This window comes from Cydia splendana, chromosome 19 (genome assembly GCF_910591565.1).
Source record: "Cydia splendana chromosome 19, ilCydSple1.2, whole genome shotgun sequence".
NCBI classification, from domain to species: Eukaryota; Metazoa; Arthropoda; class Insecta; order Lepidoptera; family Tortricidae; genus Cydia; species Cydia splendana.
The window spans coordinates 4173427-4198523 of NC_085978.1; the positions used below are offsets into that span (position 1 = coordinate 4173427).

Sequence of the window (25097 nt, forward strand, 5' to 3'; positions counted from 1 at the left end):
TTGTTCTACTTCGTTGGCCAAGGATAAAAAAAGCATAGGTAGCGTTTCCTTTATCTGTGGCAACTTGGCGGAGTTCACCCGCTTTCACATCGCTGACACAAACATAACCCTGTTTTATTTATCAAAGGAGTGTAAAAAGTAACATTTCGCTTATAGAATTTGTTCTTTTAGTGTGCCAGATCCGTAGAGAATGTCGACAGACTTTTACATACGGTATTACGTCGGTCACAGGGGAAAATTTGGTCATGAATTCCTCGAGTTTGAGTTCCGGCCCGATGGCAAACTGCGCTATGCCAACAATTCTAATTACAAGAACGATACAATGATCCGAAAAGAGGCATATCTACACCCCTGTGTAATGGAGGAACTGAAGAGAATAATTGTGGATTCCGAAATAATGCACGAAGACGACCGTTTGTGGCCCCAACCCGATCGTGTTGGTAGGCAGGAGTTAGAGATTGTGATCGGAGAGGAGCATATCTCGTTCACCACGTCGAAAACTGGGTCTCTGCTGGATGTTAACCAGTCCCGCGACCCAGAAGGTCTCCGCGGCTTCTATTACCTTGTGCAGGATTTGAAATGCCTTGTGTTTTCTCTCATTGGACTTCATTTTAAGATTAAGCCTATATAATTGTAACTTTAAGATTAACTGCTAAATGACTTAATAAATATGTAAACCACTTTTAGTTGTGTTTATTACTAATTCCTGCTTATAGCAGATTTTGCAACCACACATACCTATCAATTGAAAGTCTGTAAAACCAGTGGTGGATTTGCCCTAAGGCCCAGTAGGCCCAGGCCTAGGGCGGCAAATTGTGACAAAAAATTATTAACTTATATTTAACTCAAAATATATTCTATATGATAGGTAGGTGAGAAAGGGGGCGGCTACAGGACCTGGGGCCTAGGGCGGCAAAGACTGCAAAACCATCATTGTGTAAAACTTTGCTTGTCTGCTGAGATATAAAAATAATTTAACAAAGTCGGCAGTAGATTTCATCCTGAATTACAATTCAAATGTAGATGCCTGCCTACCAACAAAGTAGATTTCAATTTACTATAAGGTGGGTCAGACTGGCATATAACATTTATTGCTGGGAAGACTGTCTAAGGCAAGAACTCTTGTATTTGTACTGTACGTGCTCACACATAGAAAGGAAGAGCTTTACTTCAGCTATTAGAAGTATTAGAACAAATTAAATTATATTCTGAAAATATTTTAATATGTTTTTATTTCTAGTAGAAATATCCATAAATCAGTACTATATTTTTCAGTTTATAATTTACTTCTGTTCTCCCAAGCTTCTGTAAGTGGAGTACCTATGTGTACAAACACATATGAGTTATTTAAAAGCAACAAAAGTGCTTATAGATGGTCTTCCCTATATTGACCTTCATTGTACAATGTAGGATTGGAAATTGTAGGTTTCATGACATCAACTCTACCACTTCCTTCAACTCTTGTTCATCAATCAAAATATGAGCAGGCCTGTATCTGCATATAAATACCACAGAAAATATAATTATTTATTTTTCTACACTCCAAGTCAGCACCAACAATTAAGAAGTTATTGTATGCTGAGTGGCTCTGTTAAACCAAATATTCAATTTTGATTCTGATAAGTCTGACTGAAAGAGCAAAACAACACTGCAATAAATCTAACAAATATATTTCTACACTAATAATTACACTTTAAAACTACTCTTCAGTAACATTCCATGGTTTTTCAGGCCTATGTTTATCCCAAGGATGAGGCTTCTTATAAATTTCAGGCTCTTTCAACTTGATGCCCCCATTCTTAACCTCTTTGATAAGTCTCTCTATCTTCCCTCCTTTTGTGACTTCAATGTCACAGTACATTTCAGAGATGCCTGCCTCTAAGCACCTCTGAGCAAAGACTTGGCCAACACTGATGTAAGCACACATATCTTTTGTGCTATAAAGTTGCTTTTGGAGTGCCCAGTCAGAGGATTTTACTTCAACAACAGGACCGTTGAGGTAATGGACCAACTGTGCTGTTATTGAGCGGTTACTCGAGGTGAGAATCAATCTGTAACAATAATATTATATTATGAGACTTCAGAGGACAGAAAATAATTTTCAGGACTCTTACACATACAATCACTATGTTGTGTCCCTTCTTATTTTCTAGTTGTTATACTCTCAAGTCTATATTACATTAAGCTTTACTAAGAAGCTATTCATTTAAGAACGACAACGTTCTTACTTGTGCCAAAATTTTCTGCCAGGGTTATCTAAGTGATATCCATCAGGTTTGCGAGCTACCCGAATCCTCTCTAGGTTTCTAGGGTTTCTGTTTACGAATTCCGCTGGAGCAGATGACGCATTCCTTGCGAAAGGAGTAACCAAGCAGAGCTTTCTTATAGAGTTCATTTTAGGTAACGTATTTTAGTATGTAATCTATTTATTCAATGTAAATTAATTGAAAACACAGGAAAGGAAAACATAACCTAGTTTATTTTTGACATAAGAAAATTAAGTAAAATAATTGCACTATTGAATCTAATTATTTTGTTGAATAGAAACAAGAAGAAAACAACCTTATTACAATGGATTACAGTCCATTGTTTCTAAATATATATTGAGATTTAAAGATAGCGTGATTAGTGTCAACTTGAACAGAATTGTAGCAAAATGTTGCCAGTCTAATAAATTTTTCTCAAAAATGGACGGCAAATTCGACTTTGCCGTCTAAAAAATAGGTCGCGAAGCGCTTAGTTTATGGTCAGTCAAAAATTAAAAAGTTAAAAACATTGCAGTCTCGATTTTGGGACTGCAATGTCGCATACAAATTCCATTATTTGTCGAGTTCCAAACTTTTAAAAAGTTGAAATGGCCATATCAATTGAAGGCACAGGCCCTTTGAACAGCCAAACAGATGATTAGTGCCGCGACTATTTAGTTGTCTCAAATAGGTTGGCGTATTTTCGGCAGAAAAATACACTTCTATTTTTTTATTAAAAAAATAAAAAGGCGGCAAGGGCTTTCTTCTGTGAAAATATATACGTAACAACGTTGCTTTTGTAAAATATTTCTATGATATTTATATTTCTTCCACCATTTTTGAGAAAAGCACTATATATGACTCGGCTGGAAGGCTACTTGCTGGCTTCGGATTCAATTAAACGGACTCCCAAGGTCGTCCGTTTAAAACGAATCCTCAGCCTGCAAGTAGCTACTTCCGAGCCTCGACAATAATGTACTTTTATTACTAAAATAACCGTTATAGCAGGTTATAAATGGGTTATAACGACGTTAATAACGAAATCATTTGGTACAACACTAGCAAATGTGACGTATGCTACTAGGAGGCTATGTTTTATCTGTACCCTCACATATTTCTGGCCCACCCACACTTTGTTGAATTTTGATAAGAAAAATATTGGTTTGTGTTCATCGTAAGCACGTATCGTTGCCATATTTACTACAGTTATGGTTGTGCGTCGAAACAATTCGCGCTGTGAACGTGATTTCAGTTCTTTCTCTATCGTATTGTCAATGTGAAACGAGTGTTTGCTGTGGTTTCGTCAGCGGGTGTTAACACCAGAAACAGTTACGTGTTTTGCAATTAATTCGTCCGCCCACTCGACCGTCGGTAGAAGCGGGTGTACGCGGCGTGCGTGATGATAGTGGGTGCTAGATAGTGCAGTTGAATTGGAACAGATTTGGATATGTCGCTCCAGAAAAGTGTTAAAAGTGCCGGAGGGGATCGGAGCGAGCAGGCGGACACCACTTCTATATGTTCCTCGGTGACCACCCAGCCTGACAGGCATGGGTTTTTCGGAGGTGCTCAATACAGTCCAGAGCCGTAAGTAATGTTTACATTCTTAACCAATTATAACTAGTGAGTCATAACACTGCATGCATATTATGCACATCTGTTTGACTAGAAAAGCCATGGCCCGTACGTAATTGAAAAAAAAAACAGTAGTGTTTTTGTTGGTTTTATTTGAATAACAATACATGCAGACTCTCACTCTAATTACAATAAATGTGAAAGTGTATGGTCAGCAGAGAAATTACATACTCATTTCTTACTTTTGAAATTACCTTGGTCTTTGAATAATAAAATTTTCTTTGTGCAAAATTATTAGATAGGTATGCAATCCAGCTTTAAACAATATGAGGATAGATAACAAATAACAAACATTGACTGATGAATATATATTTTAAACTATTTTTTCTAGACCTATTGAACTATTGTCAAATGAAAAGCTATGAATAATTTCTTCTGTTTATATATGTTTACCTTCTGGACTTATCAAAGACACTAATCAATTATCTCTGACCCAGTTATGCTATTCTCATCTTATCTATTTAGATACACTACTTGTGTTTTAGGCAACTTAATTTGAAAGTAAGAAAATGTATGTTGTCTAAACCAGTGGTGGGCAAAGTACGGCCCGCGGGCCATCTGCGGCCCGCGAATGGATTTTATCCGGCCCGCCTCCAGTCCTATGAAATAATTATCATTTGTGGCATTGGCCCACGATTATCAATTTATCACAAATCAAAATAAATTTTGGCTTCAATTCTGGCCCTCCACTTAAATTTTCTTAACTTTCTGGCCCCCCATGAAGAAAGTTTGCCCACCACTGGTCTAAACTAAAATACAATCTTGATTTTCAGACAAAACAATAATGTCATTGATTTTGTGAATTCTCTTATCTGTGTATTTGAAAAACAGGAAATACCTAATGCCCATAATACAATACACTGAATTATTTTTTCAGATAAAACTTTGACAGATCACATAGAGTCAGACCATGATAAGTTTTCATGCCAAATGTTACATTCAGTTTCGAGCTGGAAGGGGATATGTATGAATTCTTACTGCCAAATTTGTGCAAAGTTAGCATGGTCAGAGTCTATCATAGTTTACAACTTCCATGAGTAATATTCCATACACTTCTGATCATTGACATAGATATCTAGCCAAGCCAGTGAAAAGGCAGTCCTTTACGGGCAATAATAATGAGGCATGACATGTTGGAAATAGGTAGGATTTCTACTGTGTTAGGAACTTACACTGTAACATGACAGGGACCCATACGGCGGTGTGACACCACTACAACGCGATTGGTTGATGAGTTCGCATCACGCGCGCGATTGGTTGATGAGTTCGCATTACGCGCGCTATTGGTCGCAACTAGTTGCGTTAGACTGCACGATTGGCTGAAATTTGTGAGTAACACCGCTGAACTAGTACCATTTTTAGTGCCCGTAAGGCCCGACGTTAGACATTATATGTCAATGCTTCTGATTCTAATAAAAAATCATCATAGGCAAATTATTAGATATTGATGATGTGCCTTATTTTCAGTGTGACTAAACTGGGAATCATATTTCCAATAGCGTTGATAATCGGGCCACCTGTGCTATCAGTGACTGGCAAAACAAATGACTCATCCTATGGAGTTATTGCAAAAGATCAGTATAGGATCTTTTAAATAAAAAACTATCAATAATATAGTGTTAAAACGACTATACCTAATTCTTTTTAATATACATACCATGTTGGTGAACAATGGTACGGCCCACCTGATAAGCATTCACCATATGTGATGTAATCTATGAAAGGGGACCTTATTGTCGATGGCGTTTACGCCATTGTTAACGATGCTCCGATATAAATACAATGCTGCGCGACGCTGTGCGGCGTAAGCGCCATCGACAATAAGCTCCCTTTTCATAGATAATGCCCCATATATGTAGTCTATGGGAGCATGCAACTTCAGAGATGTTACAGGCACGTTAACAACCCTTTAATAACCTGTACACTGTACACTCCTTTTTTGAGAACTCCATAAAATAAAATAAAAATATTAAAAATTATGATATGAATAAAATAATTATAATATCTTACTTAAGTAAGAATATATATTTTTTTTCTATTAGGTCTTAGAGGATAAAATAATAATTTCAATTAAAGATTTATCATCTTCCTAGTATTGTCCCAGCTTTTTGTTACGGCTCATGCAAGCCTGGGTCCGCTTGGCAACAAATCCCAAGAATTGGAGTAGGTACTAGTTTTTATAAAAAGGACTACAAACTGACCTAACCCAGGGGCGAATCAAGGCCTTGTTAAAAAGTAAACAAAAGATTAGACAGTAAATAAAAAAAATAAACACCTATTATGCTAAAAATGTAGTCACCTGCAATAATAATATGTTACTCTTCGAAAGCCGCAAAAATATGTCTCTCTTATGGCTCTACAAATAAGATCGTGTCAGATATTTTTGCGGCCTTCATTGTGTAATATATTATTGCAGGTGACTGTACAATCTCCAATTTCATTGATTTCTTTATCGTGCAATAAACAAGTCACTTACATGTCATATTTCAATCCAACCTAACAAAGCATGTCTCAAGTGCAAAAAAACATAATGCACAAGAAAACTGAACACAACCGAGCAAAGTAGAAACCCTGTAATTGTAACACAATACACATAATACAGGAAAAACTAATGTTTCTCAATTTCCCACTCGTAATGGCGGATTGTTATCAATCGCGGTTTTTCGTGCGAGGCTAGTTGAAGGAAATGTGTGATTTTAATTATCGTTACATTCTGTTGGATGTGTGCAAAAATTAATAATTGGTGCAAATGTGTTTAAAACTATTTATTAATTGGTGTAAAAATAGCTTTGGCAACAGCCTGTTAGCCTTTAATTGGTAGTTACCTTGACTATGAAGCTGGAAGAGTGAAATCCTGTATTTGATCTTTCATCTTAATCAGGAATTTTGTCAGGAAATCCCAAATTTGTATCTGGTAACCTGCGGTAACCCTACGCACGAGATGCATAGGAAACCCTAAAAAAGAAGATCCACCAAGTCATTATCTGGACCGACGATGTAATAAACATTAGCAGGCACTGACTTGCATATTCAAAGAATGAAAAACACATTATGCAAGTAGGTATTCTTTTGTAAATCCATTGGTCTTCGAAAGTAAAAAATTCGTCCACAAATCTTTGATATTAAGACTTATGTTAGATTGCATAGAAGGAGATAACACAGCTACGAAAATAGAAAGTGTATTACATCTGTTATATTACGGCCAAGGAAACTGTGCGTGCGATTTGTTTCTAAGGGTGGTATTCCACCTATTCAATTTCTTTGTTCAATGTGTATTGCGTCTCACATTTTGCTTTGATGAGAGAATTGCACTGAGATTGGACAAAGAAATTGTACAGGTGGAACACCACCCTAATTACCTTGTACTTATTTATAAGTGTTACACAATGTGGTAATGCCGATCGTTATTGCTTGTTCAGTTCATTGCTTTGTTTACTATTAGATAATATTGACTGTGAATGATGTATTTGAAGCTACAGAATTAAAAGGCCGCTAAAGACTACTAAAACTCTCAGATTCGGATTTGCCTAATAGACCCGGCACGCCAGTCCGTTTGACACGCGCATGTGTAAGACGGTTGTATTGTATAGAATAATATGTGAGATGGCACATCGCCACAGAATAAAATAATAGTACAGAAAACTCACTCTCTAACAAAACGCGTCTGTTACGATCAGGACAGATATGGCCGCTAGGTGGCGACAGCGCCACGCGCGGCTTATGGCTAGCCACCAAAATTGGTGTGGAACGGATGTACTTTTAGCTACCTGTTGCAAAGCGACGAAATCGCCTGACATCGCTAACGTTGCGTTACAGACACTATCCTTAAGTTAGATTCCTGAATCCCAATATGAATGACCTGAGCATCAAAACAGTCCTGTGATTCATGGGACCTTCAGGAGCCCCGTGACGGCAGCTCAATCAGAGGGCAATTTTCCAATCGTGATACCTACGTCCTACGTAGCTACATCGTATTGAATAGGACCGAACGAATGGAAAATAAATAGGTGTTATTCGGCGCGTGACCCTGAACCGTGCAAACAGTAAATTTGTATTTCTAACCAAATAAATTTGCTAGCTCAAGATGCCTATAACCGGCAATTGACATCAGGTTACCTACCAAATATAATATAGAATAGGAGAAACTTTATTCAAGAAACGCTTAAACTAAACTTAAGTATTTAATATTAGTTTTTTTATAGATAAGATAGTGAGTTCCTACTCATGTTTTGATGCTCTTGTAATTCAAATATACTTGTATTTTATGTAATTTATCTCATTAAGCGAAATGTAAATTTCTTTGAGAAATAAAGTTCTTTAAACCTAAGTAAAAATGAGACTTTTAGAGGAAGAAGGACCAAACTGGCCACAATTATTTACATAAACTGAAATATAGTTACATATAAATATTATTCTGCGTCTTTTGCATATCATCATCAGTTCGATATTCGGTAAAAAGTAAAACTACCTACCAACTTTATTTGTGCAGGTGCTAATATTCTCGCACAATTTCAAGGTAAATTAAATTCTCGATGATTAACATTTCCTTTTTTTTTCTTGGCGTGTTTCTAATCCCCGATACCGGAATTACCGGAAAAGCGTCAATGAAATGGAGTTACCTACTTTATTTATGTAATCCAACATTCCAACATCGTTCCGAATTTAGTGCGATTGTCGTTAGACAATCACATACCGTCGTAAGACTCATAAGGTACCTGCCAAAGTGCCTTTCTGAGCGTTCACTTATTTTGGTCACGGTTACGCGAATTGCTTTTCTCTAAAGTTGTGTGATAGTACTGATAGTGTAGAGTGTACTGTCAGTAGAAAATCAATTATAGCGGATAGAGCGAGTAGTGGCAAATACCCTGGGCCGTCTTAAACTATGCTGGGGCTCCCGGGCACATAAGAATTTGGGGCCCTTTTGGAAAGTAAAGAAAGCTAATTAAACTAACATTTTTCTACTACGATCTTCTATTTATTATGGGTAATAAAATATACTGTCACTGTCTGTGCTTCGGGGCGCCCTGAGGATGGGGGCCCTGGGCACGGGCCCCATATGCCCTTATGGTAAAGACGGTACTGCAAATACCTACTTTTGCGTAATTTCATTCACTACTATTGGTGCTGACTGCACAGTCGCCTGTACACAACGATGCGCGCAAAAATATTTGTCACGTTCTTGTTTGTTTATTATTGTTTATTATTCAAAAAAATTGTAATTACAGCGTTCGCCAATACATTACAATCTTAAATACTAACCAACATTACTTAACCTAATTTTTAAATTCACTACACTATACTACTTAATTAATACAGCGATTCAAATATTCGTTTACATTCTTTTACAAGCTGTGACCACTTGGATGCGAACACATCAATGTGTGGTGCCATATTAAGCACAGAGTTGAGCAGCGTGAGTGCGGTGTGTAGCGGCGCTTGGCGCAGCAGGCCGCTGCGCGCGGGCGGCGCTGCCAGCAGCCGCGCGCTGCGCACTTGCGCAGTCGCCCGCGCGCATCAGGTGCATACAGTCTTACTACCTCACACACCAGCTCTACACAAGTTTGTAGAGGCATAAGAGCGTGTCATATTTTGCGCGCTTTGTTGTGCAAGATATTGTTGCACATGACTACAGATTATACATGTGGACAACTGTTATAACATATTTAACATAATTATTATTTAGTCCAAAGTTACTACAGATTGACGTGTCGTGCAGGCTAATGTGTCTAGAACGGCGGTCGGCAACCTGCGGCCCGCGGGCCGCATACGGCTCGTGAAACTCACTTGCGGCCTGCGAGCCTCTCTGGCTATGTAATATTGAGAAACGACAATGTCTGATAAAGTCATAAATATTAACAAAGTGCGGCCCGCGTCATCTTACTCATCGTTAACTACGTTACTAAAACTACGCAAAAAAAGGTTGCCGACCGCTGGTCTAGAATGTCTAGATCACTGAATAAGAAAATTTGCGAAACGTGCCACCATCAAACCGCACAAGTGACCACGAAAACAACAAAAGGCACCAGTGAAGAATACTGCACTTTCGTAAACGGATAACACATATAAACATCTCTTTCATTCTTTTTAATATGATTTATACCACCATAAATTTTGCCTTCTAATAAGGTAAACGTACTAGTGCTCGACGCGGTCCCAGTACATAATATATTATCTTGAAACTTAAGTCATTGTCAATAGAGGTGACAGCAAGGTGTCATCTATTGGGCATTAGCATGTCGAGCACTAGTACGTTTACCTTACAGACATGTTGAAAGTTCGGTCAACTCGACTCGCAAAAAGTTACAAACTGTCTAAGTTTGTTGGGTACGTTTGTACAGTAGATTATTCATATAGTTTCGTTTTGATTTGTAACACAGATCAACCCTTTGTAATTAACTGTCTCTTTGAAACAACAGGTACTTTCTAGGTTTATTGGTATGGGTTCGCCCTAAAAGTACTGTATTAGCGATCGTGATGGTTTAATACAGTTATTCAACTCTGGACACACGCGTTGCTTTCTCTTCAAATCAAATGTCCCAATGTGAGGATGGTTTTTTGAATAAAATGAATATAATCCTTCTTTAACCCATTCAGGACGCGTCCACGTCTTAATGTGCATATCTACTATAAGGGGCCCACAGATTACCAGTTCGCCGGACGGTATCAGCGTCAGCGTGTCAGTTAAACGCAAAAAGTGACAGTTCCGAACAACGAACAACTGACAGGCTGATATCGACCGGCGAACTGGTAATCTGTGGGCCCCTTTAAATATTCGAATACCTACAGATGTAGTGCGTATAATTGTTTTCCAATGTATTTTCACGGAAACGTTCGTATTTGTCATGGTACTTCAGTGAACCTCAGTACATTTTGTACCGAGACTGACTGAAATAGCAAGACACGTTCGTACGTTTCCGTGAAAATACGATGGAATATAATTATGCATACATCTGTACTTTCGGATCAATCAATAAATCTCAAGTCAAGCTAGCACGATATTTTCACTTATTCACAATCTTTGTTTAGTTTCGTTTCCGAAGCATATCGTTTCGCTCTGTAACTATAAGGCTGCAATTAAAATAAAATCTGTATTTATATGAAATGGTAAAATTACATATTTTCCACACATTCAAAAATCAGTCGTGTCTTTACGCTATAAGGTTTGATTTAGTTTGGAACGAACTCATTGCCAAACCACGTTATCACCGACAATTGCCCCGTATAAAGCTCTGTATCTAATTAGTACAATTACCACTTTAAAATTAACCGTATGTATTGATATTAAGAGCTATTTTAAAAATACTTAATTTGCTAAAATAATAACCAACTTAGTTTTATTTCAAATTGCAAACATGATTCATAATTTGATTACCTAGTTGATTCGTTAAATACATAAGCCACTGGATTTCATACAGGCTCTTTTGAATTAATTAATTCAATTATGATTTCATATTTGCCGTTACTAACATCATACAAGGAATACTAAGACACGTATTAGGTAGTGTGAAATATTGTAGTCGCAAAATTGACAGCGCTGTAAGTACGGCGCCATACTTTTTAGGGTTCCGTACCCAAAGGGTAAAAACGGGACCCAATTACTAAGACTCAACTGTCCGTCTGTCTGTCACCAGGCTGTATCTCATGAACCATGATAGACAGTTGTAATTTTCACAGATAATGTAATTCTGTTGCTGCTATAACAACAAATACTAAAAAGTACGGAACCCTCGGTGGGCGAGTCCGCTTCGCACTTTTCCGGTTTTGTGGTGACTGGATTGTCAAACACTAGTGCTTTACAATCTAGTATAATTTATGGGGCCGCACAAATTATTTTTTTTGTACTAGGGTACATAAATAATCTTTGTCTATTGTTCAAACTATGTCATTTTTTGCTACAATATGCATTGTTACTTGTAGCGTGAGTTATGTAGTTATCGTAACGTGTTATCGGCCGATCTAAACTTGCATATGCATAAGTCGATATGTTAATTTTGTATCGCGGTAACAATCATTCCCTTGCGAAACCTGCATACGATACAGGAATATGTTCATTATGCATTTAATTGCATAGTAACATAGCCTAGAGTCCATCGATTGTAGTTTTGCATATAGAAATTTTAAAAAATTACCCTTCAAAGATTGAACCGATTGATTGAAGATTGAAGTAAGTAAACACTTTATTGTACGAAAAGAAAGGAATATTGGTTAAATCAGATGAAACAAATGTGTAATACAAAGGCGAACTTATCCCTAAGAGCAGGGATCTAGCATTATTACGTGCGTATGTCGAAATTTCAAAGGGCCATATGTACTGTAAAACGTTAAGAATTACCTTTTCGCACGTGTATTGTACAATGTTTTACAGTACATATGGTCCTCTAAAGTAACCATGATAAAAAAAAACACGAATAAAAATAACCAAAGTGTGTCTTCAACGATTATAGGTGCTTACATGTAGATATGTACACACCAGTAAAGCTAACATCTTGATGCTAAGTAACTAGTTAGCATTCAGTGGGCGTGTGAACGACCGAAGGGTCACGGGGAGCGGCTTTTCGATGATATAACTCGGCCTACTTGCTAAACGGCCTAGGTGACCTAGGTCTAGCGTGACGACACTAGGGAACGAGTCAAGAGTCTAAAGAAGAACACATTTTAGTTATACGAGGCCTTTACTGACCGCGTTATCCTGGCATTTTGCCTCGGCTCATGGGAGCCGGGGTCTGCTTGACAACTAATTCCAAGAATTGCCGTAGGCACTACTTGTAGTTTTCACGAACGCGACTGCCATCTGATCTTTCAACCCAGAGGGGAAACTAGGCCTTATTAAGATTAGTCCGGTTTCCTCACGAAGTTTTACTTCACTGAAAAGCAACTGGTAAATATCATTGATATTTCGTACATATGTTCCGAAAAACTCATTGGTACGAGCCGGGGCTTGAACCCGCGACCTCAGGATTGAAAGTCGCACGCTCTTGCCGCTAAAGTTCTAAAAATTCTGCAAAAGAAAAAATACAAAATGTTGTTATAGGATGGTCACAAAAGTTGAGGGTCGAAATTTTGCATATAGCTTAAGTATTCCTCCTCGTCATAAGTATTCCTTTCAATTCAATTTATTTATTTTGAACTTGAACATACACAGTTGTCATGGTTACGTGTCATAGGGGTATTATAGGTACACATTGTAGCTATCGTGTACATGCATGTATGGTCTACTACAATATGGCATGCTAAATCATAGACTAACTAAAATTAAAATAATAGTCAAGCTATCAAAATGGTAAATTTCTTCTCTTTATATAATACTACTCGTACTTCAGAGATAATCTGGTTGAAATTCATTGTGCGCCTGCTTCCTTCACGTTTCTCAAGAACGTGTGGGTCACAAGGTCCTCTATTTTCTCAAGTGACTCCGGTAGTTAGTTCACAGTTGGAGTTGTTTTTACACAGCAGGAAACATAATTTTTTTGCCCTATTTACAATGTATAACAAAACTGTAATTTTATTTACACTACTTCTAGTGCTACATTCATTACTACACCGGTGCTATATTTACGTAACTACGTCGAAGTTTTAAAGGGCCATACTGCCCGCCTAAGCCGAATAGCGCTATCTCAAAAACAAATGATTATGAAAATGGAATTTTCAGTAATAGAAACTAAAGTATAAGTTAGCAATGAATTTTCTTTTGAGATAGCGCTCTTTGGCTTAGCAGGGGGCAGCATATGCAGTACTGTTAAACGTTGTACGATACACCTCCCTCCCTCCCTTCGGTCATTTTTTAAAATTCGCCACTCGTTGCGAATTTCCTATTTTTCGCACTTTTATCGTAAATAACTAATTTGAAGAACAGGCCAAAATCGAGTCGTAGCCCGCATTGTTATACGGGAGGGATATAATCACAAATCAGTGCGTTCTTCGTCGATTTGATCGCTTAAATATGCAAGAGCCTTAGTACAGTCGACGTCAAAGATATGTTTACACTTTTTGCCTTATTACAAGGGAGTAAGGTGCAAAAGTGTAAACATATTTTTGACGTATTTGCATCTACCCAATGCATTTAGGGTGGAATTTGAATAAATAGACGAAGTCGCTATCGCTTTCCACCCCTTCTTTACGTTATTATTGTAATGTCAAGAAACTCGATCAGATACAGTTTAACATTGAACAATGTGTCCAATTTGCACATACCGCTGGCAATGGGTAATCAATACGCCATTAGTTCCGCTCGTTCTAATTCGTAGTGCAATTCTCACTGAGTAATGGGTTTGCCGACCTCAGATCCAAGGTTAGCCCCATAAGGATACTTCCGAGACAGACTTATACTTTACTTTTATTTATCTCTGTCTCTTCCGCGCGTTTTTATTTTACTCACTATCTAATATAACACTTTAAACTCTCGCGTTTTGTACACATATTTAATTACACAAACTATCTTCTGTTCTACTCTCCCCGGTTGGACTCTTTGGGCGGTCCTAGTTCCGGTCGTTCTAATTCGTAGTGCAAATTCTCAGTGAGTTGTGGGTTTGCCGTCCTCAGGCCCAAGGTTAGCCCCATAAGGATACTTCCGAGACAGACTTTTACTTTACTTTTATTTATCGCTGTCTATTCCGCGCGGTTTTATTTTACTCACTATCTACTGTTCTACTCTCCCCGGCAGGATTCGTTGGGCGGTCCTAGTTCCGGTCGTTCTAATTCGTAGTGCAAATTCTCACTGAGTTGTGGGTTTGCCGTCCTCAGGCCCAAGGTTAGCCCCATAAGGATACTTCCGAGACAGACTTTTACTTTACTTTTATTTATCTCTGTCTATTCCACGCGGTTTTATTTTACTCACTATCTACTATAACACTTTAAACTCTCGCGTTTTGTACACATCATATTTAATTACACAAACTATCTTCTGTTCTACTCTCCCCGGTTGGACTCTTTGGGCGGTCCTAGTTCCGGTCGTTCTAATTCGTAGTGCAATTCTCAGTGAGTTGTGGGTTTGCCGTCCTCAGGCCCAAGGTTAGCCCCATAAGGATACTTCCGAGCCGGACTTGTACTTTACTTTTATTTATCTATCTATTGGGCTTTAAAGACAGATCCGATTTATCAACACAACAGAGATGGAAGTATTGTGAGAATGACAGGAAGATGGTAGGGTAATTCGTCAATTATTGGCCACTGTTTAGTAACTAGCCACCCTAAACTAAAATTGAATTCTATTCAACTATAAACATTTTAGTAAAGGTGGCTAGTTATTGAAGAGAGGCCAGTTATTGAAACCTTATACTAAAATTAATTCGGTTTATAGGTGAATATAATTCATTTTTAGGGTTCCGTACCCAAAGGGTAAAACGGGACCCTATTACTAAGACTTCGCTGTCCGTCCGTCCGTCCGTCCGTCCGTCCGTCTGTCACCAGGCTGTATCTCACGAACCGTGATAGCTAGACAGTTGAAATTTTCACAGATGATGTATTTCTGTTGCCGCTATAACAACAAATACTAAAAACAGAATAAAATAAAGATTTAAATGGGGCTCCCATACAACAAACGTGATTTTTGACCAAAGTTAAGCAACGTCGTTCGTACTAGTAGTGTAGCTGCGGTCAGAAATGGAATGTTACCCTTTTTCTAATGCTGAAGGTTCCGTCACACAGGCGCGTTTTCCGGGCGGGGCGTGAGCGGGGCGCGTCGCTTTTACATATAAAACGCTCCGGAAAACGCGCCTGTGTGACGGAACCTTAAAGAAAACGAACTATAGATATCAACAATGCTTGTAATTCCGTACTTCCGTAGATATAAGGAATTAACTACCATGCACCCAGTTTTGTCTAGCCAGCTTGAGCACTATTCAAAAACCTGTTTTGATTCATCGCTATGCTTAAATAACAATAGTGTTTACTGTGCTTTATTTAGGTAACAATGCGCACTTTACTCATAGGTTTGCACTGAATAATATGCGTCCACAATCCACATTATGACGGTTATGACGATGACGCCCTTACGCGGGCGATAAAAAAATGTTTCATATTTGTGACTTTACTAGTGACTTATGTTTTTGAGATGACTACAAACTACAAAGCCGTAATAGCCGTAATAGGCAGGCAGTTTTCAGTTAAAGTTGGTCCCACACAGTATGTTTCCCTCTATTTTTAACCACACAACTTTGATGTTATCTTAGGACGCGGACGTCGCTGTCGAAAGACATCTTTCTCAATGATCATCTCCATCCGTAGTAACGAACCCACGATTAGTGAATTGTAAATATCAAGAATCACTCCATTGATAGGTGAAAACCGCATGAAAATCCATTCTGTAGTTTTTGAGTTTATCGCAAACAAAGATGCATACACACAAACGGCTAGACGCAGCGGGGGACTTTGTTTTATAAGGTGCAGTAATCCATACTAATATTATAAAGGCGAAAGTGTGTCTGTTACCTCTTCACGCTTAAGAGCGCTCTTACAAGAAAAGTCGAAATAATGCAAAATTGATGATACTAGTCGACGAAATTCAGGACTTTGCGCTCATTATTAGAAACAATGAGTACTTGTTCCAGTAAAAGCGTCTTCTTATCTTTATAAATATCGTTGTAAATATTAGAAAAAGGACTTATTAAATTAGTAATGATTTTTTTTCTGATGGTCGTTTCCGAAAAACCCCGTGAAGCACTGAATGGCGAGCTCTTATTTGGAAATGTTGAGAATTTTACTCTGCTAAACCTGGCTATTTTGTATTACTAATACCCTGTACTTTAGGCATATCAAACTATATTTTTCCTACATACCTTTGAGAAAGAGAAAATCAAAGTAAAACGAACTCGATTTTCTCTCCGAAACAAGTGTCAATTCCTACGAAAATCTACTTAATATCGAAGTCATTTTCATACTCAAGCAATCTGCAACGTTTGCTTATACTGTTGGTATACATTAGTGTTTATGAAATTCTACTATAATTTTTTGGCAATTTTTTGAAAACTACTCTATATTACCGATGACGCGCGCTGCGCCAGCTCAGTGCCGCGGCAGAGCTTGTAGAGGCAGGACGTGTGTCGGTCGGCTCCGCACATTTTCAACGGCGACGACGAGGTTTTTTATCATTGTGTGCGGCGGGCGCCGTGTAAAACGCTATACTGTGTGCGTGTAAACCGCAACGAGAGACTTTGATCCTAGCACTGTTTTTATAGTATTATAATTTATAATGGTACAGTTTAATAAACTACCGGACAGGATTAAAAATATTTGAAACGACCTGACATTCTATATGTATTTATTTGACTCAAGATAGTACTCACCCTAATCAGGGTCTGATGATGGAGCCGGAAGGTGGTCACCGGTACCAATCAACCATGCAACTAAACCACTTCGTGTTTGGGCTCGTTTGATTCGGCTCAACAAGATCTTTGACTTAAGATAGTACTCAGGGTCTGATGATGGAGCCGGAAGGTGGTCACCAGTACCAATCAACAATGCAACTAAACCACTTCGTGTTTAGGCTCGTTTTATTCGTCTCAACAAGATCTTTGACTTAAGATAGTACTCAGGGTCTGATGATGGAGCCGGAAGGTGGTCACCGGTACCAATCAACCATGCAACTAAACCACTTCGTGTTTGGGCTCGTTTGATTCGTCTCAACAAGATCTTTGGCACAAGATAATACTCAGGGTCTGATGATGGAGCCGGAAGGTGGTCACCGGTACCAATCAACCATGCAACTAAACCACTTCGTCTTTAGGCTCGTTTGATTCGTCTCAACAAGACCTTGGACACAAGATAGTACTCAGGATCTGATGATGGAGCTGGAAGGTGGCCACGGGTACCAGTCTACCATGTAACTGAACCACTTCGTGTTTGGGCTCGTTTGATTTGTCGCAACAAGATCTTTGACACAAGGTAGTACTGAGGGTCTGATGATGGATCCGGAAGGTGGTGACCGGTACCAATCAACCATGCAACTAAACCACTTCGTGTTTGGCTTCGTTCGATTCGTCGCAACAAGATCTTTGACACAAGTTAGTACTCAGGGTCTGATGATGGAGCTGGACTGTGGCCACGGGTACCAGTCTACCATGTAACTGAACTACTTCGTGTTTGGGCTCGTTTGATTCGTCGCAATAAGATGTTTGACACAAGATACTACTCAGGGTCTGATGATGGAGCTGATGATGATAGACAGGTACCCGTCGCCACCTTCGCGCTCCATCATCAGACCCTGATGAGTACTACCTTGTGTCAAAGATCTTGTTGAGATGAATAAAACGTGCCTAAACACGAAGTGGTTTAGTTGCATGGTTGATTGGTACCGGTGACCACCTTCCGGCTCCAACATCAGACCCTGAGTACTATCTTGTGTCAAAGATCTTGTTGAAACGAATAAAACGAGCCTAAACACGAAGTGGTTTAGTTGCATGGTTGATTGGTACCGGTGACCACCTTCCAGCTCCATCATCAGACTCTGAGTATCACCTAGTGTCAAAGATCTTGTTGAGACGAATCAAACGAGCCCAAACACGAAGTTGTTTAGTTACACGATAGACTGGTACCCGTGGCCACCTTCCAGCTCCATCATCAGACCCTGTGTATCTTCAGTGTCAAAGATCTTGTTGAGACGAATCAAACGAGCCTAATCATGTTACTACATGGTTGATTGGTATCCGTGACCACCTTAATCATCATCAGATCCTCAGTACCAGTTCGTTTTTAAACCCTCGTTGATACAAACTTTACAACCTATAGGTACCAAATGCAATGACGAAACATGTAAATAAGCGAGTAGGTACCTATAATTTCTTTCGAGTAATATACCTTCATAAGTACGAGTATGGGGCTATTCATAAATTACGTCGTTTCAAATGGGAGGAGTGGGGGGGGGGGGGGTCTGGACATCGGATGATGGTAACATGACGTAGGAGGAAACAGATTCATCCGAAGCTTGATTTTTGGATGATTTGAGGGGTGGGGAATGTCAAAAATCGTCAAAAATAGATGACGTAATTTATGAACAGCCCCTATGTACATTTGCACTGCATTTAGTATTTTCGTACTTACCAAATAACAGTTTTAGAACTTTAAAAGTTAAGTACAGTTAGTGTTGTTATGGTTGATTTCAATATGCTTCGCGAAGGATCAAGAATGTTTAATCCATCATTGTAGTGCGAGTGTGGTAGAAGGGATCGGCATACTGAGCTCGCACGGCCTGCCGCAGCGCGTAAAATACCTAAACTCGCTCAACGCCGAAATGTAATAGCGCTCTTAAGCCGCTGAACCGATTTAGTTGAAATTTGGTATAGAGTTAGTTTGAGTCCCGGGGAAGGACATAGGATAGTTTTTATGTCGGAAATCATCCCTGAAGAGAGTGCAAAGGGGGGTGGAATTGAAAGAGTTAATGAATTGCCTAATAATTGAAGTCAGCAATGCGAGAATTGAATGATTGCTATTAAGGCCAGCGCAAACCGGCGGAGCGCAGCGCAGATCACCGAGGAGGATTTACGCCGCGCAGTGCACACCGGCGAGGTAAAATCCCCCGCCAGTCCGAGCGCTGGCGGCTGGCGCACCAGGGAGCACTTCGGCGCAGGCCGGGGGATGCCGCGGCATGCCGCCGCGATGTACTCTATCACAAGGGATTAGTGACTAGTGTGCACGAGTTCTCCCCCGTCGTCCCGGCGCTACTCCAGCGCAATCGGGAGGCCTCGGCGCATGCCGGGGGATGCCGCGGCATGCCGGCGCCTACCGCCGCGGTATCCTCTAGCGTGCTCCTCGATGCCGCGGAGTAACAATCCTCCGTGATGCTCCGAGGTCGGTCTCAATGCATTTAAATTTGTACCTGAAGGTAATTGAAATAGGGAAGAAAATACATTGATAATTTTAAAGTGATCTGCGCTGCGCTCCGCCGGTTTGCGCAGGCCTTTAGCATTATCCGGTCGCTATAAGTCACGATTGTAAACATTTACCTTAATATTAAGTAAGAGTTGAGGGCGGCGCGCCAACAAACTGGTTACTACAGTTTGGCGCATTTATTGTATATATGTATCATTGTAATTGTTTATACAGGGTGGCCACTTTCTGGAAAACCGGGAAAACCGGGAAAAGTCAGGGAATTTCGCTAGTCATGGAAAAGTCAGGGAATTGTCAGGGAAATTTAATGGAGGTCAGGGAATAAAAATTGTCTCTGTCAAAGTCAGTCGACGTCAAAGATATCTTTACATTTTTCGCCTTGTTTCAAAGGAGTAAGGTGCAAAAGTGTAAACATAAATATCTTTGACGTCGATTGTACATAATATAAGTACATAATAAAAAAACAAATTATAATTTTACCATCTCCAAACATTATAAATATCTACTGTAGTAGGTAAATGCGATCACTCTATCACATCACACTAATATTAAAGAAAAACGTGTTATAATGACAATGCTGATTAAGGACGAAGTTACGAAGGCTGAAATCATTTGGTGTTTGTATCAAGTACTAAGTCATAGCTAACAAAGGAGCGGTGGACAAGCCGTGGATCTCTTTCCTCTGATGATTCCGGACTCTGATATCGCAAAAAAAATGCGCTTTCAATGAACAAAAATAGCCTACACTGTTGTATACCTACGGACGCCATATTTTTTTCGACAATTAAAAGAAGCATGTTCTGATTGTGATGTCGTTACCATAGGCTTTGACGGATCCCTTAATAAAGTTGCTCAGAAAGGGCAGATGGACATCTTTTTCCGTTATTGGGACAATGAGAAAAACCAAGTCCGAAGTAGATATTACGGCTCAGCTTTTCTGGGGCACGCAACTGCTGCTGATTTGTTGGAGGCTTTTCTTGCCACGACTGATGGCAATGACACAAAAAAAATATTGCAGGTTTCGATGGATGGCCCTAATGTAAATAAAATATTTTTTTGCAAGACCTAAAGTCCAAACTCAAAAGTAAGGGCGAAGCAGGTGACCCAATTCTGCTCAACATGGGGAGTTGTGGACTTCATAATCTCAACAATGCGTTTAAAAAATCACTGAAAGCCTCGGGATGGAAGGTTGTAGTGTTTTTACGTTATCTATACTACCTATTCTGCTATAGCCCCGCGCGACGTGAAGACTATACAAGGTTTTCAGGCTCGAGTACATTCCCATTAAATTTTTGTGCAGTACGTACAGTCGCCATCAGATATATCGGGGCGGATAAGGCGCTAACAAATATCTGAACACGCCTCTATTGTCAAGGCGTTAGAGTGCGTGTTCAGATATTTTTGAGCATCTCGGCCGCTCCGATATATCTGATGGCGACTGTACGTTGGCTCGAGAACGTCAGCGTTGTTGATCGCGCCACTAAAATTATTTCGTATGCTTTGACTAAGGGAATATCTTGTTTCGATCCCGCAATCGCAGTCAATGCAGAATTCCGACGAGAGAGGCTCGATAAAGTGTTGGACATATTTGTCAAAAATAACCGACTTTCAGGATATGAAGCAGATAACGCCAAAAGTGTCTGCAACATGAATCTAGTATTAAAACTGAATCTGGCATGAGGGTGGGGAGAAGTGACCGAACAGGATAGTCTTATGTATCTTTCAGTAGGAGTAGCAGCGAAAGAGCTATTATTGTGTGTCCTTGTCACAGTCTCACATTTTATTTGTTCCCCACCGTAAATTTAGTATGGATTATGGTGGGCAACAAATGAATTCGACCAATCACAGTGTCGCATTTGCGTATGTTTTGTCCCTCACGGAGGCACGCGTATACCACTTCTATACGATCCTACCTTCTATGGTCTGCAATGATATTTGTAAATCACCTGAATTTGAGAAATCAATGAAACAATTTTCCATTAAGGATGGTCACCGACTGGATGATGTTTGGCTCGGTTTGATAAAAAAGGAAAATAAAGACATGCAAACTTTAATAAAAATGGTCATGGTGTTATCCCACGGAAACGCTTATAGTGCTGAGCGTGGCTTTTCCATCAATAAGGAGATATTAGTGGAAAATCTTTCGCAAGAGTCTATAATTGCGCAAAGACGCGTTTATGACGCTATATCCTAGAGTCGGACCAAGAAAAGTCAGCAGCGCATTTGATAGCCCACGCAGTGCAAGTGTTATTTATACGTCATAATTTCATAGAAGTTTGACGTTTAAAATAACACTTGCACTGCGTGGGCTATCAAATCCGCTGCAGACTTTTCTTGGTCTGACTCTACCACGGCGGTATAGACAAAATAAATAATGAAAAAAAAAAGATCCACGCGGCTCGATTATATTATATGATACTTACATTTAATATCCAATAAATTCAGTAGTCAGAGGTACCTACTGTTTCAATTGGTTTTTCCTGTATACCTAGCTTTTAATAATAATGGTCAAAAATTAAATGAATTATTGGGTAACTGTAAGAACTGTATGATAGCAAATTACAATTTTTAAATGCAATGAAACAGTACAAAAACGTCACCTGAAGTAGGATGTGAACCCACGACTTCCGTCTAACTATGCTTTCGCTCTTACCAACTGAGCTATTCAGATACTACTTCTTATTATTTACGTTTTTGTATTATTTCATTGAACAATATTTATAAATTGTGATTTGCTAGCAGATAATTCTGCAAAAGCGCAAAAATGTATTCCAATTATATATTTTATATTTATTACATTTAAGATTATGGTCAGGGAAAAACTTGAAAAAACGCCTGGAAAACCGGGAAAAGTCAGGGAATTTTAGTTGTAGGAAATAGTGGTCACCCTGTTTATATGAATAAATGAATTAATAATAATAATAATATACCTACTTTAGCTGCTGTCACTAATTCCACGCAGACGAAATCGCGGGCAAAAGCTAGTAATTAAATAATTTGAACTTTCTACGTATATAGTAGTTGTGTTTAGATTTTGAAGATCTCGCCTTCTTCGGTCTAATTTTACTGTAGTCTGTATCTGTAGGTGTAGTCAAAGACATATGTAACTTCGTATAAGACGAATAAAGTCTAAGGAAAAAACGTGCCTCGGAATTGAAGCAAAAGTCATTCTCGAATAGATGGCGCACACACCTTTAGCCTATCCTCGGCTAGATGGCGTGACGACACCGTTTCATATTTAACAATTTTAACACATAGATATCAGTGAATGAACATGGATCAAAATGATATAAAAATAATAAAATCATTTATCCATATATATACATGTTTTGATAACTTTATACGTTTTCATTTTGAGTTTTAGTCGTGTGTCGATAGATGGCAGTAAATTTACAGTGACTACAAAATTTACAATGACAGGACCCTTCTATACTATCTATTCTTTTTGGTATAGTATAACGATGATTACAAAAAACGATCTTTTGTCCATGCCGCTAAATGCAGTGTTTTCATTGTTACAGCAAAAGGACCGTGTCTCCGAGCACGATACTGAAACGGGAGCAGAAATGGCTGCGCATGCTCAACAAGTGGGAGGCCTTCATGAGCAAGAACTACAAGAAAGTGCGGGAGAGATGCAGAAAAGGTGAGAAATGTCACATTATCCAGTAGGATCAGAATCAGAATCAGAATTGTTTATTGCACTCATATTAGTATACAGTTCTTAAAAACTACTAGTATAGTTCCACATGAACCCTGTAAGGGTGTAGCAATATACTTAACACTAACTTATGACTCTTATGAGATAACATGCACCATAGGCTTAAGCCAGTTCCTAAGGGCTAATGTATGATTTATATGGTCTCTCTTGGAACCTTTTTTCCAAACTTATCTCTTATCTGTTCCGGTACTGCCAGTAACGTTATTCATCCATATTTTCGTTAAAAAATCATTTAATGTGTAGTACGCTTTTTTTACTAGGTAAGTTTTTAATGCATTTTTAAAGTTAGTATAATTATTTATTTCTTTGATTTCGTTTGGGATTTTATTATATATTTTTATGGTCATGCCAAAAGGGCCTTTATGGATATGGTAGGAATATGATGGTCGTGCTTCTATCGTGACCGTGGTTTTCTAACAGGTATGTAGCATTATAGTTCAGAGAGTGACGCATGGAACAATATATATTTTAGAAAATGATGATTGAAGAAAATTTATTAGCGAAAGTGGCGCTATTTATGTTAGATACGTCCTGTACATCCGAGGTCAAATATATTATTTAAGATATAAGTACGATAAAAGTGCATTAATGCAAACAATATTCGAACCTTAGATGATTTGGAAAATAAGTCCTATATAATAAGAAGAAAATATCTATTTAGAAATTAAATTGACAAGAGAGATATCGATGGAACAATGAATTAGGTAGGTTTATTAAAACTTCAGTGTCTGTCCAACCTCAATTTGAACAATGTCTGTCAATCATTTGTTACCTCTAGATACATAGAGAAAATTAACTAAGATTCTTCATTAGCTTTCATAAGTCTTCGTGGAGTTCTAAGTATATTCTAGGGAATAAATATTTTTAGACCGCTATGTTATTTATTTACTATTCCCACAGCTAATTATTATGAATCCGTTATTTGTTTATTATATAAAAAAATAACACGTATGCTCTAGTTGCCTATTGCGGTTACCTTGAATAGACTGGAGCTATCCGGATATGATGATTGAAGAAAATTCCTTAGCGAAACTGGCGCTACTTATGTTAGATACGTCCTGTACATCCGAGGTCAAATATATCATTATAATAACTAGCCTTTGCCCGCGAGTTCGCCCGCGTAAAAATCGATAGGCTGCATGTATGCTCCTATCCTGCTAGGCCTGCACGTGTCCCGTAATAGTTTTATCCCCCATGTTACAACCTCAAGGGATGCTTCCCGGGATAAAATATCATAATCCATGTAATATAGGTTAAGTACTTATTCTGCTTGCCAAATTTTAGTCAAAACGTTACGTTTAAATATTGCTTTATATTATTTCTAGTTTTAGCACATCAGAGAGCTAAAACGAATAATTGCTGAATATTTTCGTAAATTTAAATGTAAAAAAATATTCTATCGGTAAACAAATGAAACCTTGGGACTTTAAATTCCCCTAGGAGGCCTAGGGCAGCCATTCAACGGTTTTCTGCAGGTACATATTTGAAATTTCTTCGTTCCACTTTGTGTCTTGACAATAGAAAGTTATTATAACAATTGGCGTCAGTATAAGGAAACGTTTGAAATCAAACGCAAACCCGTTATATTTTATGCATTTAAGTTAGGTACTTTAATATCAAAGCTGTTTTAGTTTATACATATAATGAGCCAGAGGGTCTCAATTCTAAGTCAATTTTAAGTC

General features: G+C 38.7%; 3 protein-coding genes and 1 long non-coding RNA gene across 4 annotated transcripts in view; 3 read left to right on the forward strand and 1 right to left on the reverse strand.

Moving 5' to 3' along the window:
• Nucleotides 1–25097, forward strand: part of LOC134799945 (uncharacterized) — a 280917-nt gene that overhangs the window by 226140 nt on the left and 29680 nt on the right. The window lies entirely within an intron of this gene.
• Nucleotides 42–682, forward strand: LOC134799853 (protein mago nashi homolog). The gene has a single exon (XM_063772252.1). The coding sequence runs from the start codon at nucleotides 191–193 to the stop codon at nucleotides 629–631; it is 441 nt and encodes a 146-aa protein (XP_063628322.1). The 5' UTR covers nucleotides 42–190; the 3' UTR covers nucleotides 632–682.
• Nucleotides 1650–2478, reverse strand: LOC134799756 (large ribosomal subunit protein uL18m). Its single transcript, XM_063772165.1, has 2 exons — nucleotides 2229–2478; nucleotides 1650–2051 (listed from the first exon to the last, which is right to left on the reverse strand). The coding sequence occupies exons 1-2, from the start codon at nucleotides 2393–2395 to the stop codon at nucleotides 1700–1702; spliced, it is 519 nt and encodes a 172-aa protein (XP_063628235.1). The 5' UTR covers nucleotides 2396–2478; the 3' UTR covers nucleotides 1650–1699.
• Nucleotides 3234–25097, forward strand: part of LOC134799855 (TBC1 domain family member whacked) — a 45413-nt gene continuing 23549 nt past the window's right edge. The window contains exons 1-2 of the mRNA XM_063772254.1: nucleotides 3234–3830; nucleotides 23219–23340. Coding sequence (XP_063628324.1) covers nucleotides 3694–3830; nucleotides 23219–23340 — 259 coding nt within the window. The 5' untranslated portion in view covers nucleotides 3234–3693. The remainder of the gene's footprint in view (nucleotides 3831–23218; nucleotides 23341–25097) is intronic.